The 13049-nt window shown below is 39.8% G+C and overlaps 4 protein-coding genes across 4 annotated transcripts; 1 reads left to right on the top strand and 3 right to left on the bottom strand.

The window, feature by feature from the left end:
• Positions 1–547: 547 nt before the first annotated feature.
• On the top strand, positions 548–3548 carry LOC137581670 (arrestin domain-containing protein 17). The gene is made up of 4 exons (XM_068295893.1): positions 548–736; positions 2007–2162; positions 2235–3086; positions 3153–3548. The coding sequence occupies exons 1-4, from the start codon at positions 622–624 to the stop codon at positions 3305–3307; spliced, it is 1278 nt and encodes a 425-aa protein (XP_068151994.1). The 5' UTR covers positions 548–621; the 3' UTR covers positions 3308–3548.
• A 30-nt stretch (positions 3549–3578) lies between these two features.
• Positions 3579–6214, bottom strand: Mst84B (Male-specific transcript 84B). Its single transcript, XM_068295892.1, has 2 exons — positions 5876–6214; positions 3579–5811 (listed from the first exon to the last, which is right to left on the bottom strand). The coding sequence occupies exons 1-2, from the start codon at positions 6075–6077 to the stop codon at positions 3686–3688; spliced, it is 2328 nt and encodes a 775-aa protein (XP_068151993.1). The 5' UTR covers positions 6078–6214; the 3' UTR covers positions 3579–3685.
• Positions 6215–7623: 1409 nt separating this feature from the next.
• On the bottom strand, positions 7624–11416 carry LOC137582260 (uncharacterized). Its single transcript, XM_068296727.1, has 3 exons — positions 8955–11416; positions 8271–8897; positions 7624–7868 (listed from the first exon to the last, which is right to left on the bottom strand). Exons 1-3 carry the CDS (start codon positions 11268–11270, stop codon positions 7812–7814), a joined length of 3000 nt encoding a protein of 999 aa, XP_068152828.1. The 5' UTR covers positions 11271–11416; the 3' UTR covers positions 7624–7811.
• Sodh1 (Sorbitol dehydrogenase 1) lies at positions 11401–13049 on the bottom strand. The gene is made up of 5 exons (XM_068297084.1): positions 12912–13049; positions 12380–12849; positions 11979–12197; positions 11798–11919; positions 11401–11727 (listed from the first exon to the last, which is right to left on the bottom strand). Exons 1-5 carry the CDS (start codon positions 12997–12999, stop codon positions 11544–11546), a joined length of 1083 nt encoding a protein of 360 aa, XP_068153185.1. The 5' UTR covers positions 13000–13049; the 3' UTR covers positions 11401–11543.

Raw genomic sequence — 13049 nt, 5'->3', positions numbered from 1 at the left:
GTATTCGAGTATCCAAAATTCGGCATTTGGCAACACCATCTCAAAATTGAACAGCTTTTTTTAGCCGGAAAAGGCTACTTTTAGCTATAGTCCCGCTAAAAATATTAATTTTCTTTTGTTAATTACTCAAAAACTACGAAATAAATCGCCAAGGCGCACCTGAAGTCGTGCTCGTGGAATTTTTCTCTTTCGTTTGATATTAAAATTATGTAGTTTAAGGGCGTTTTGGGCCCGAGTAGTAATAGTAAACATTTACCAAATATTTACTTAAGCTACTCGGGGCCAAAGCGCGCTAAAACTACATAAATTTGGGATCAAACGAAAGAGAAAAATTCCACGAGCACGACCTCAAGTGCGCCTTGTCTATTTATTTCGTAGTTTTTGTGTAATTATAAAAAGAAAATGTATGTTTTTAGCGGGATTATAGCTACATACTACATGGCAGCACCATAATCCATTAAAATAGCGTTTGCCAATACTGAAATCTAGCTTTAGCCGATTTTTCTAATTTTCAACACTAAAATCTCAAATATTTACCAACTGTTAGTGTGACCGTACTCCATGCTTAGGAGATTTCGAACTTTATTATTAAAATTATTTATTAAAAGTTAACTCGTTGCCATGGGTCTTAAAGGTTGTGAAGTGCTTTTGGACAATCCCTGGAACACCTACTATGCTGGACAAACAATAAATGGGCAGGTGAAAATCACCTTTGATTCGCCAAAGAAAGTTCGAGGTATAAATTTCAATTATATAGAATTTAAATATAGACAAAGACAACCAAGTCTAAGTAATAATAATTAAACAAACAACAACACCAAACACAGTTCAAAGTTGCATCTTATCGTTAGTCATACAAATGACGACATACAAAGACAACAACAACTGTTGTCAGGTGGGTGGAGTTTTTGCCGGCATAAAGGAAAAATCCACCCACTGGCTGCAGTTTTCTTTAATATTATTTTGTGTAGGTCAGGGTTATTGAACCCGTTGGACAGATAAGAGTAACTTTACCTTTAAAGTGCAAGTGAAACTAATCAATCCAAATTCTATTGTTGCCCCTGGCCTATTAATAGGCCAATCTACTATAAAGGGAAGGGGAAGGTTGATGCTGCCGTTCGATGATGTCATCTGTTGGGCATTCATGTCAAGCGTCAACAGTAGCGTAAATTACCCTCTGTTATGGAGTGTCATAGGCTAAGGTATATTAGTTGGTCATTAGTGTGAATAGGTTAATAAATTATAAGCCAGCCATAACGCATACGCAGGGTGTGCCGCAAAACTTATTACACATATTCATTAATCATCAGTTGAAATTTTTGAAATAAAATTTGTCTACATAAGTTATATATAAGTATAATTTTATAAAAAAATTTATGCTTCGATGTCGAATTGAATTTACTTTCTTACGTAGTTCAAGGAAAAAGGTTCTTGAGTATAAATTAGTGTCGTAAAACGGTCTCGGACAAAAGATTTAAAATGCATACAAAATTTTGAGTTTTAGTTAGCCCCAAAACGATTGCTGGGGATAAATTAGGTCGTATATCAGTTTAACTTAGCAGATCTACAACTTCTTCAAAAAGTTTAGACTTGAACGTGTGTTAAATATTTTATAAAAATGTCTGAAATATTTGCCCAGCTGGGCAGCTGAAGACTAGGGGGCGAAAGTTGACATGGCCATATTTTCGGTTAGGCATCTGAATACAATGACCAAAAAATTAGTTTAAAAAATGTGTCTGAAGTTACTTACTACTGTAAGTATTTGATGTACCGTTAGAAATCCAATCCAATGTAATTAATTTAAAATTTTTTAAACATTTTATATTTGTTAAGGTAAAAATGAAATGCATATCCATTTGTATAGGGTATTTACTGGACGATCAGCTAAATTCAATAATAACTGATCAGGTTTATTTATAGATGCAAATGAGACAGCTGATGGCACAAGTGAACACTTTGAGAACACTTTTTATTTATTTACTGTTCCTATTCGAAAACTATTTCAGGCATTATCATACGGTTTTTGGGCGAGGCCAATACGGAATGGACAGAAGAACGCAATGTCACCACCAGCGAGGGTAAAACCGAGAATGAGATAACGAATTTGAAGGGACATGAGGAGTATTTCAAGATCCAATATTATTTGCTGGGTGGCAAAAATAGTAAGTTTGTCCATAAATTGAATGAAAAGCACCTTTTGAAGTTATCATCATCATCTGAATTGGGTTTTCTAGGCTCTGAAACTGAACTACCACCTGGTACCCATACGTATCCATTCACTTGCGCCTTGCCACCAAATTTGCCTTCATCCTTTGAGGGTGAATTCGGCCATGTGCGGTACACCATTAAGGTGACATTGGATCGGCCATGGAAGTTCGATCAGGATATAAAAATGGCTTTTACAGTAATAGCTCCTGAAGACTTGAATCTCAATCCTCGTGTAAAGGAACCCTTTCGTCTGGAACTGGAGAAATCGTTCTGCTGTTTCTGTTGCCGCAGTGGCCCTTTGGCTGTAATCACTAGTGTACCACAAACGGGCTACGTTTCGGGTCAAATCTTGCCCATCACTTGTGAGGTTGATAATACTAGCAATGTGAATCTCACTGCCGTGAAATTTGAGCTACGCAAACTGGTTACCTTCCATACTAATCAACCAAGGAGCGAGAAACGCGAATCGAAGGTGGTTATAGCTCAACTAAGTGTTGGTCCAGTCAATGGCGGAGAATCTCGAACGTTTAGCCAACAACTGGAGATTCCAGCACTGCCGCCAACCAATCTTCTTAACTGCGGCATCATTGCCTTGGACTATGATGTGCATGTCGAGTGCGAAGTGAGTGGAGCTCATCGTAATCTCTCTGGTAAAATACCCATAACTTTGGGAACTATTCCATTGGCTGGTATTAAGCCACCAACAATGCAACAGACAGATGTTCCTAGCGAGGATCCTTCACTGCTTCCCACTCAACCGGTCAGTCCAGTTAGTCCAGTTGTTGGTGGAGCTGGCGACCCAGGCGTGGGTGGGGCCTTGGGATGGAATGTGGCTGACAGTGCTGCCGGTGGTGCAGGCAGTCTATATCCCAATATACGTAAGACATTTCCAACTAACCAAATTATTGATCTCTCTATTAAAGTTTAACAAATTATACTTACAGCGCCGCCACAATTCGTGGAGACCCAGTACCGGGCGCCAACAATAGCTCGTGGCGATGACTCAGAGCACACACAAATGATCGGTGATGGAGCCTTTGCACCGCGCTATCCTACCTTTCAGTTCAACAATGCTACAGCTCCCTCAATGAACTCTTAGAATGGAATCTCAAAGTCTAAAATCTACAAGTGTGCTACGTCTTATTATAAATGTTTTGTATTTGTTTAATTTAACGCATTTGGTTAATGGATAACAGAAGCCTTACCGTCCGTAAACCGAAAGCTTCCAATTATCTACACATATTTACGCACAACTCAATAGTCAAAATTGTCTTTCTTATTGTCATCAATAATAGTGCCTACGATAATCTTCGTAATAAATTTTATATACTCGTAATAAATGTAACACGTCTATCAATAATATAAAACCATTATGTACTAGGTAATAAGAGTATATTTCATACATCTCTCACATTATATAATTTTGATTTCTCTGTTTTAAAATTCGCGTTAAGATTTGCATGTTCGCACAAAATTTCTAAGACGACTTTGGCTTCTGATTAGAAAGTTTCATGCAGTCTTCTTTAAGCTTTTTCCCCGCTTCTTTCTGCGCCCGTCGTTTGCACATTTCCGAATCTTGATCATTGGCAGTGTTCTTGGTGGCTTTAGCTTTTTCGGCAATTGCCCTACATTTCTCCTCCTCGGCCTCTTTTCTACATTTCTCCTTGTCCGCCAAAGCTTGGCATTGTTTGCGGAGGGCCTTCATTCGTTCCATCTTCGATTCCCGTTTCTTGTTTTTTTGTCCTTTCTTTGCCTTGCCTTTGCCTTTGCCCTTGTTGCACTTTTCCTTTTGGGCCAAAGCTTTGCACTGCTTTTCTAGCTTGGCAGCTTCTTCCTCTTTGGCCATGGCAGCACATTTCTCTTTTTGGGCTAATTCACTACACTGCTTTTTAAGATCGTCTTCTCCGCTTTTTCCCTTACATTTGTCCTTAGCCTTGTCTTTGCCTTTCTTACTCAATTTATCGCACTTTTCCTTCTGAGCCATTTCAGCACATTTCTCCTTTTGGGCCAATTCATCGCACTGTTTCATTAGGTCTTCTTCACCGTTCTTTTTACCCTTGCCTTTCTTACCACTTTCTTTGCACCTTTCTGCCTGCGCTAATTCATCACATTTCTCCTTCTCTGCTAATTCTTTGCATTTCTTTTGCAATTCTTTGTTCCTATTTTTCTTTCCTGCTTCCATCTTGTCCTTTGACTTAGTCTTGTCTTTGCCTTTCTTACTCAACTTATCGCACTTTTCCTTCTGAGCCATTTCAGCACATTTCTCCTTTTGGGCCAATTCATCGCACTGTTTCATAAGCTCGTCTTCACCGTTCTCCCCTTTATATTTGTCGTTCTTTTTACCCTTGCCTTTCTTACCACTTTCTTTGCACTTTTCTGCCTTGGCCAATTCATCACATTTCGCCTTCTCTGCCAATTCTTTGCATTTCTTTTGCAATTCTTTGTTCCTATTCTTTCCTGCTCCCATCTTTTTACACTTCTCCTTTGACTTAGCCTTGTCTTTGCCTTTCTTACTCAACTTATCGCACTTTTCCTTCTGAGCCATTTCAGCACATTTCTTCTTTTGGGCCAATTCATCGCACTGCTTCTGAAGCTGGTCTTCAGAGTTCTTTCCTTTAGATTTCTTGCCATTCTTGCCGTTTTGTTTTCCTTTTTTGCCTTTGCACTTTTCGGCCTGGGCCAGCTTTTCACATTGTTCCTTCTCAGCCAATTCTTTGCACTTCTTTTTCAATTTATCGCCTTTTGCCTTCTTTGACTTCCTCTCGGCCATTTTCAGACAAAACTTTTTCATTTTTTTAAATTCTTCTTCCTTGGCCAATTCAGCGCACTTTTCTCTTTCTGCTAGCTTCTTGCATTTCTTTTTAAGCTTATCGGCTCCATCCTTCTTTGATTTACGTTTCTTGCCTTTGCCCTTCTTGTTTTTGTTGAACTTGTCGCATTCCTCTTTTTCGGCTAGTTCTTTGCATTGTTTTCTAAGTTTATCATCTTTTTTCCCTTCACCTTCTTTCTTATCTTTACTTTCGCCTTTATTGGAACCCTCTTCTTCATCACATTCCTCGCTGCTGGCAGTTTCCCGTTGGTAGTTTTCCTTGTGTTTCTCAGTTACGTCAGGGTCCTTCTCCATCTCCATGAACTTTGTGATCAGTTCCTTACCTCTTTTAGATAGATCCACTTGCCTCTCTTCCTCGAGACGTCTGTTTCTTTGCATTTCAAGCTCTTCGAGGTAATCACTATTTAATTTTTCGGGATTATTGGCGTCAGGATCCTCCTGAACATGCACCAGGACTCTGCCAGTACCATCTGTATGGGTCTCGTGCAATGGATAGTAATTGGTAATGAGCTGCTTAAAAGGAATTCTGTCAGATAAAACTTGAGTATGGCTAAAAACGGAAAAGAGGGCTTGCAGATTTCGGAAAATGGACCTGTGGGCATTGGGTTCACCCATGCCAACGATAATATGTTTCGTAAAATCTGTCAACTCCTGCGAGCAGGCTACCACCCCGGATGTGCCTTGACCATCTTTCAAAACGTTTAGTGCATTGTGCTTAGGGCCATGCTCATCCGCACCAGGTTTTTCCCCACAATCAGCGGCCAACATAACTTCTATAATGAGATGGACGACTCTTTAAGAATCAGAGTCTAGAATCTAGAAAAGTGGAATACATACCAACTGGCGATATAGTCGATAGCAGACGGGACTCCGAAAAGAATGAATTTCTTTGACGCTTAAGTGCTGCCAATTTGGATTCGCCTTGACAACATCGTTCTATATCCGTACAAAGATTGGCCATGGGCTGCATGCAGCAGTTGCAGGCACGGACGTAGGCTTCCGTGTTATTGCTCAAACTTAACGCGGATCTCCGAAACATTTTGATTGCCGAAATGAGTGCTTTTTACTTTTTTACAGATTTTAATTTTTTCGTATTTTTTTAACCAGAAATTTTGTTATTCGTCTAAAAATTAAAACTAAAGGCAGACTGAATTCATGTCTTTATGCCTATTTTTTGCCTACGACTGAGAATTCTAGTTGACAAAGCGAGTACTTTGGATACTTGATAATTTGATGTGTTGTCAAGGCCAACCAGATCGGGAAAAGTTATACAAACTTCATAGAAGAGACATTCATTTCGATACCGATAAGTAGTTACCCCAATGATAGAACAAGTGCTTAAAGGATAAGGAAGGAACCTAAGCATGACCTAGGTATTCTCACGTCATCATACAGAGAGAGTTAGCTTCTACTTTCTGTTTAGGGCCCAAAGATATAAGTGGAAATTGCTCGGCTCTAAGGCTTAGAATGCTAAATTTTCAGAAACTTTGAAGATCACAAAGATCGCCTTGCACTTGGGAAATTCAAATTCCTTTGTCCTGATGTCCTGAAAATGACTTTCACGAATAGCAAACCCAAGTTTAATTTAAAATGTAAGTAACTGGCAGAAGGATCCTAAAAAGTATATTTATTCTTGCTCAGGAGTCGATCTAGACGTCCCAGTATAAAAATCTAAATCTTCGGGACTATAGAAGCTAGACACCGAATTATATTAGAATCGCACCTTTAAATATCCGGATAAACGTTTTTCCCTAGTAATCCATTTGGGTGAAGTTGACCGTGAGCTGCTGGCGGTTGTAAGAGTGAGCGAGACAGCAAAGAAAAGCTTTAAATCCTTAAGGTTTTTCGTCTTTGAATTACTCGTTGAGTTAGTTATTGTATACATATTTCGTAAATTTTGTGTAAATGGAACAAAGTTTCTTAAATTTTAAATATTGACTTTGAATTTTTATACCATACACAAACAGGGCGAAATGATATATTAAAGTCGCCAAAATGTATGTAACAGGCAGAAGGAAGCTTTTCCGAACTTATAAAGTCGAGTCGATCTAGACATGTCCGCCTGTCCGTCTGTATGAACCAGCAGATCTCGGAGACTTTAAAAGATAGAGTCACCAAGTTTGGTATGTAGGTTCGTGTAGTATCTAAATTGGTCGAGTTTATTTCAAATTCTTGTCACACCCCTTTCTGCCCCCGCTAGAGACTTCATATTTGGTATGAATATTTGTTTAGTAACAGCACATTAAGAAAAAATGTTGCCAAGCCCCTTTCTGCCCCCGTAATTTAAAAACTCGATTATCTCCGGTAATTTTCTACCTCGTGCAATGAAATTTGGCACACTATATAATACTAATATCCAGCAAAATACCAAATTTGATCAAAATCGAAGTCGGCGAGACGACTCTTTTGAATATTCTCACTGAGTCAAATTTCAGAGTCTAAATTGTTAAGCTATGTAATTAATCGGTCATCTAGTCTAACTAATGGGTCAAACTAGATAACCGCTAGGTGTAACTTGGACTACGCACAATTGTATTGTATTATTTGTTTAAGTATATATTTATTGTTGTTTTAAAGTGCTAATATTAATTTTAATCTGAAAAAATACACAGACAATTTTTGAAATATTTGCTCTTGATTTTGCCAATATCAGTGCTCAGAGATCTTCTCCTCATCATAATCATCATCATCGGCCGCTATCAGTGATTCGGTTTGACCCTTCCACAAGTGATAGCGCCAACTTGTACAGTTTGCGTTAATGCATTGAGTTCGTCTACTTGGATTTCGTTGTAGGGGCCGCCGCCGTCGCCGCATCTGGAAATATGTAAAACTGTCCCCGAAATCTATTAGAGAGATATGGTCATGACCTACAAATAACCTAAAGTTGCTTCTCACTAATCACATTTGCCGTAGTCAATGTGCTATCAAAGTTAAAGTTTCCACTGAGAACCTTATCAGGCTTCACGGGGTGGTAAAAATAATGTATTTTTTAATTGACGCCAAAAGCAAATTCTTTATTTTTGGGCTCAGAGAGGGAGCTAATCAATACGCACACAGGCAGAAATCTAATAACCTCGATATGACCTTGACTAATCATTCAAGAGTAGTAAAAGTAAATACGTAAAATGCGTTTACCGCCTCATCTCCCGCCCCTTGTCGTTCTCTCACTACCTTACTCATTCCCTGTCTATCAGTTGTGGGCACCTAATTTCAAAGCAGTTCCGATACATACCCAAACCATACGGGTTAAACGCTGCCAAGTGCTGGTGAAGCTTGCTTTTCCACCATCCCCATGTGATTTTGCCATCTCACGGATCTTCTGCTTATCTCTAAGTGATCCACATATAATCGGGCTGTGTTCTCCATTCTCCCGGACACATTTGGTTGTGTCGGTTGAAATTTGGCCGTTTGCTTCAAGGGATGGATCTCTATCGTCCTTTTCTTTGAGGCTAGAGTTTTTCCTTTGGCTGTCGTTGTTTTGCTCAGCAGTTTCGCGCGCCTTAAGAATGTTTTTTGCTCCAAGTCCTTGTTCGTCCAAGGCTGGCGAAATATATACTTCATCCATGAAGGGTTCTTGTTTCAAGTTTTTCGTTTTCGATTCGGTTTTGTCTTTTCCAGTGTCCTTAAAGTGCGAACCACTAAAAGTGGCCATGGTACGTCTACCAGTCTTCTTGCCAACACTGAAGATCTTGTCAAATAAGTACTGAACCAAACCGGACTTCTCTGCTTTTATTGGTGCACTGTCTTCAGGATTTTGAGTAACCAATTTAACGCCCAGTTCACCATCATCGAGTTGAGGGGTAGATTTCTTTGACTTTCCTTCCTTTGCGGCTTTACGATTCTTTTTAGCTTTAATTTCCTCTATGGAGGGGAAGAAAAGTTGCTTATGTTTATTAGTTCTTAATCACAGACTTACCTTCTGTATACAGAGCTTCCTCTGGTATATAAAGTGTATCGGAGGAATCTTCTTTTGCCTCTTCTGAGGCTTCTTCTTTTTGTTCTTGTTTCTTGCTTCATTGCGCATCTTAACAAAATTTGTTGATACTGTTTCAAGATTGAAATGTTCCGTGGTGTCCTCGCTATTAGGATTGTCTTGGCTCGTAGTATTGTCCTCTGGTTTCTCTAGAGAACTCTTAATTTCACTTTGAGACGTTTCTGGTATTGCCTTAAGCAAGTCTTTAGTAGATTTTGATTCTGCCTCTTCTGAGTCTTCTTTCTTGTTTCTCGCTACATTGCGCATCTTAACAAAATTTGTTGATACTGTTTCAAGATTGAAGTGTTTCGTGGTGTCCCCGCTATTAAGATTGTCTTGGCTAGTAGTATTGTCCTCTGGTTTCTCTAGAAAACTCTTAATTTCGCTTGGCTCTTCTGTATTCATATTGAATTTATAATCCTCATTTTGATCAAACATTGCCACAATATCAGCAGTGGCTATATCATTCAGTTCATTGGTTCCAGTAGAGGATGCCATGGATGTGTTGGTGCTTTGGGAAAGGGACTCAGTTGCTGGTGTTTTTATCGGTTTCGATGGATTGGTTTTGAATTGGTTCGCTACGATTGGTTTCGAATCGTTTTCTATTTTTGACCGAGTTTTGTTTTGTGAAGATTCGGGATTCTCTATCATAGCATAGAGTTTTTTAAGTGCATTTGGCGATGCAGATTCGTTGATTTTCGATGCCTTGGTTACTTCAGTAATACTATCTGTGGGTTCAGGGGTCTGCATCTTTGAATAGAGCTTGTCAAGTTCAGAATTTATGTCCGATTCAGCTTTGCTATCTTCAGAACTAGATTCGTTCAACAACTCCGAATAAAGTTTTTTAATATCAGACTTTATCCCCGATCCCACTATCGCACTACCACTGCTATTTTCAGAACTAGATTCCTTCCACAACTTTGAATAAAGTTTTTGAATATCAGACTTTATCACTGATTCCTCATTGCTTGTTGTTGATATATTTTCAGAACTATATTCGTTCTGGATCTTTGAATAAAGCTTTTGAATATCTGATACCACTCTGCTTGTTGCTGCACTTGATTCATTTTCGGATATTTCCGTTTCCGTTTCGTTTACCTCAACATTTTCCTTTTTATTGGAAGTTTTTGCTGCTTTTTCAGCTATTTTCGAGACAGCGTTTTGTAGTTCACAAACTGCTTCGCACATTGGTTGGGTTTTAATCTCAAATTTCTTAGAAACTTTGCTTGGACTAGGAATGATGCTTTCATGTTTTTCTTCATTTTCAGTTATGGAACCAACAAAATGTTCAGATCTTTCGCTTTGCTCTTCGGCTTGGGCAAACACTGTGGTAGCTTCGACGTCAATGGTCTCTTGATCAGGCTTAATGGTACTAGGAGTAGATAGAGTGTATTCGCCAGATCTGAATTTATTCTCAGCCTCGATTTGTCTTTTTAGGACCTCAAAGTTTGCATTTCTTACATCTGTATTTGGCGCTGGCTCAGCATCTGGTTTATCGTCAGATTTGAGTTTTAGTGCTTTTAATTCAGCTCTGAATTTGGTATCAGCCTCGATTTGCTTTTGCAACATCTCAAAACTGGAAAGTCTAAAATCAAAGTTAAGAGCAGGATTGGGAAAATTCGTATACTCAGAGATTAGCTTCATTGTATGCGGATCATTTTCCTCATTTGATAGTTCCGCTTGAATTATATAATAGCTCTGTCCCAACTCTAGTGTTTGGTCCTTTCGAGCTTCGGACGATTCCATTTCATTCGAAGAGTCCGCCGCCTGGCAAGTGACTTTAAGAGGATCTTTGGGTTGAACCTCGACTGGATTCGTTTGACCTGGCAATGGTAATTCTGGCAGGAACTCAAATGGTGACTCATGTTTACGCTCCATTGGTATTTCCGGGATGGTATTAACCTTCGATGGCGATGTCGTATCACACTCAATGAATGAGGTTGTCAGACCACTGGTCTCTGTACCACTTGTTACGGTGGGATCCTCGACATTGGGGTTATTTTTCTTACTGATATTCTGACGTACTTCGATAGGTTTCACTTGCCGCAAACGCGTCGCACGAACCTTGGCCTTTTCGTCAACTGTGGCACCTCCTCGGCCGTCACCTTTACCATCATCAGCATTTGTATCCTGATGCTTCTCACGACGCTGATGCTGTATACTTGAGGCTAGCGATATCGAACCAGGACGATATGAAACATACAAGAACCCCAATGACCTGCGGTACGCAGAATAACGACCAAATAAAATACCAGACATTATTATTGTCTCGTCTCCTAAGTGCAAATTTAGTGTAAAATGTTGCAAGAATCGCAGAAAATTTTGATGTAATTAAATTAGGAAAACCAAAGAAAAGAGAAAAAGCAAAAAACTTTAACAACGAGCAAAATTATTCAGTTTTTGTACATGGTCGAGAATAAAGATTTATTATCTCTATACACCCGAATCACGAGATTGAATGATACTACAATGATTACTACACAAATAAACATACAAGTTTTAGGAGTCCTACAGAAACTACATTAAATACGATTAAAATTTGACAGGGTTGTTGGTATTACGCGGTGTCACATGGATCATGACTTTTATGGCTCCGCCAAGGCCATGTCGGGATGTTTCAAAGGCTTTGGCCGTCTCTTTGATATCAAAATGATGGGTAACCAAACGCTTAACATTCACCTTGCCCGAAGCCACGAGCGCCAAGGCAGCAGAGTAACTACAAGAAAACAATTTTCAATTTCAGATAAGTAAATCTAAAATATGATTCCAATCACTTTGAAACTCACTCATTGCAGTAACGGAATATGCCACGTATGTCAACCTCACGGGACAGCGCATTGATCAATGGCAATTTGACTTCCGGTGCTCCCATTCCAACTACAACAACTACGCCACCCGACCGTGTGGCCTGGATGGAGAAGAAAACTATTGTTAACAAGAGCATAATTGTTTAGACTCTTATCTTACCAAAATGGCCAATCGCACACTGCTCTCTGCTCCACAGCAATCGATGGTCACATCCGGTTGGGCACTCATTTTTTGTGTCACTGTTTTAACCGTATCCTCGGCACTTTGTTCCTTGGTCAATAGCAAAGTATGCGTGGCGCCAAGCTCTTTGGCCACATCTAAACGACTTTGTACCAGATCTGTAATCAATATTTCAGAAGCTCCCATCGATTGGGCAGTCTGAAAGACAGAGAGGAGCAAAGTAAGGATTAAAAAGACATTTCATAATATAAAACAATTGAGAAACTCATAGATTGGTTCATTCAGTAAGACTATAGGCCCCTTGTGATTAGAGTATCTTATCACTTTGGCATAAATGGGTCTGGTTTTGCATTTGATAATTGTAATCTATTTTCACTCACCAGCAACGTCACCAATCCAATAGGTCCGGCGCCCAGAATGGCAACCTTTGATCCCAAGCCCACACCGCCACGACGACAGGCGTGGACACCCACCGAAAGTGGTTCCAGCAATGCTCCCTCCTCCATGCTAACATGATCGGGCAGTTTGAAGCAAAAGTCAGCCGCATGTTTGTAATAGCGTGTGAGATTGCCATCGTAGGGGGGAGTGGCACAGAACACCATATCGGGGCAAAGATGATATCTGCCCTGTTTGCATTGGTCACAATAACGACAGGGTACACCGGGTTCGATGGCCACACGGTCGCCCACTTTCACATTTGTGACCTTCTTGCCGATTTTAGCCACCACACCAGCAGCTTCGTGGCCAATAACCATAGGTTTGGTTAAAACGAAAGGACCAATGCGTCCGTGTTGCAGATAATGAACATCAGAACCGCAAATGCCAACACTATCCATGGCCAGAAGGACCTCTGCAGAGGACACATAGGCGATAGTAAAATGAAAGGCTCAATGTTTTCGATTGTCTGCTTACCATCGTCGGCGATTTCCGGTATCGGACGCTGCTCCAATCGCAGATCCTCAATACCGTGTAGCACTGCTGTCAAATTATCCTTGGCCATTTTGAATTTAGTTTATGCAAAGTTAAACCTTAAGCTCTGAATGCCAATGG

The sequence above is a fragment of the Drosophila tropicalis genome, unplaced genomic scaffold (assembly GCF_018151085.1).
Source record: "Drosophila tropicalis isolate 14030-0801.00 unplaced genomic scaffold, ASM1815108v1 contig_859, whole genome shotgun sequence".
NCBI lineage: Eukaryota > Metazoa > Arthropoda > Insecta > Diptera > Drosophilidae > Drosophila > Drosophila tropicalis.
Note: the sequence above shows the minus strand (reverse complement) of the source record. Positions and strands in the feature narration are given on the sequence as shown.

Coding starts and splice junctions, on each gene's coding strand:
- Sodh1 (XM_068297084.1), bottom strand. CDS start 12,999: ATGGCCAAGGATAATTTGACAGCAGTGCTACACGGTATTGAGGATCTG. Junction 12,850..12,911: donor ACCGGAAATCGCCGACGATG/GTAAGCAGACAA, acceptor TGTCCTCTGCAG/AGGTCCTTCTGGCCATGGAT. Junction 11,920..11,978: donor GTGTGCGATTGGCCATTTTG/GTAAGATAAGAG, acceptor TTCTCCATCCAG/GCCACACGGTCGGGTGGCGT.
- LOC137582260 (XM_068296727.1), bottom strand. CDS start 11,270: ATGTCTGGTATTTTATTTGGTCGTTATTCTGCGTACCGCAGGTCATTG. Junction 8,898..8,954: donor GGAAGCTCTGTATACAGAAG/GTAAGTCTGTGA, acceptor CCCTCCATAGAG/GAAATTAAAGCTAAAAAGAA. Junction 7,869..8,270: donor GTTTAACCCGTATGGTTTGG/GTATGTATCGGA, acceptor TTTCGGGGACAG/TTTTACATATTTCCAGATGC.
- LOC137581670 (XM_068295893.1), top strand. CDS start 622: ATGGGTCTTAAAGGTTGTGAAGTGCTTTTGGACAATCCCTGGAACACC. Junction 737..2,006: donor TTCGCCAAAGAAAGTTCGAG/GTATAAATTTCA, acceptor AAACTATTTCAG/GCATTATCATACGGTTTTTG. Junction 2,163..2,234: donor TTTGCTGGGTGGCAAAAATA/GTAAGTTTGTCC, acceptor TGGGTTTTCTAG/GCTCTGAAACTGAACTACCA.
- Mst84B (XM_068295892.1), bottom strand. CDS start 6,077: ATGTTTCGGAGATCCGCGTTAAGTTTGAGCAATAACACGGAAGCCTAC. Junction 5,812..5,875: donor ATCGACTATATCGCCAGTTG/GTATGTATTCCA, acceptor ATCTCATTATAG/AAGTTATGTTGGCCGCTGAT.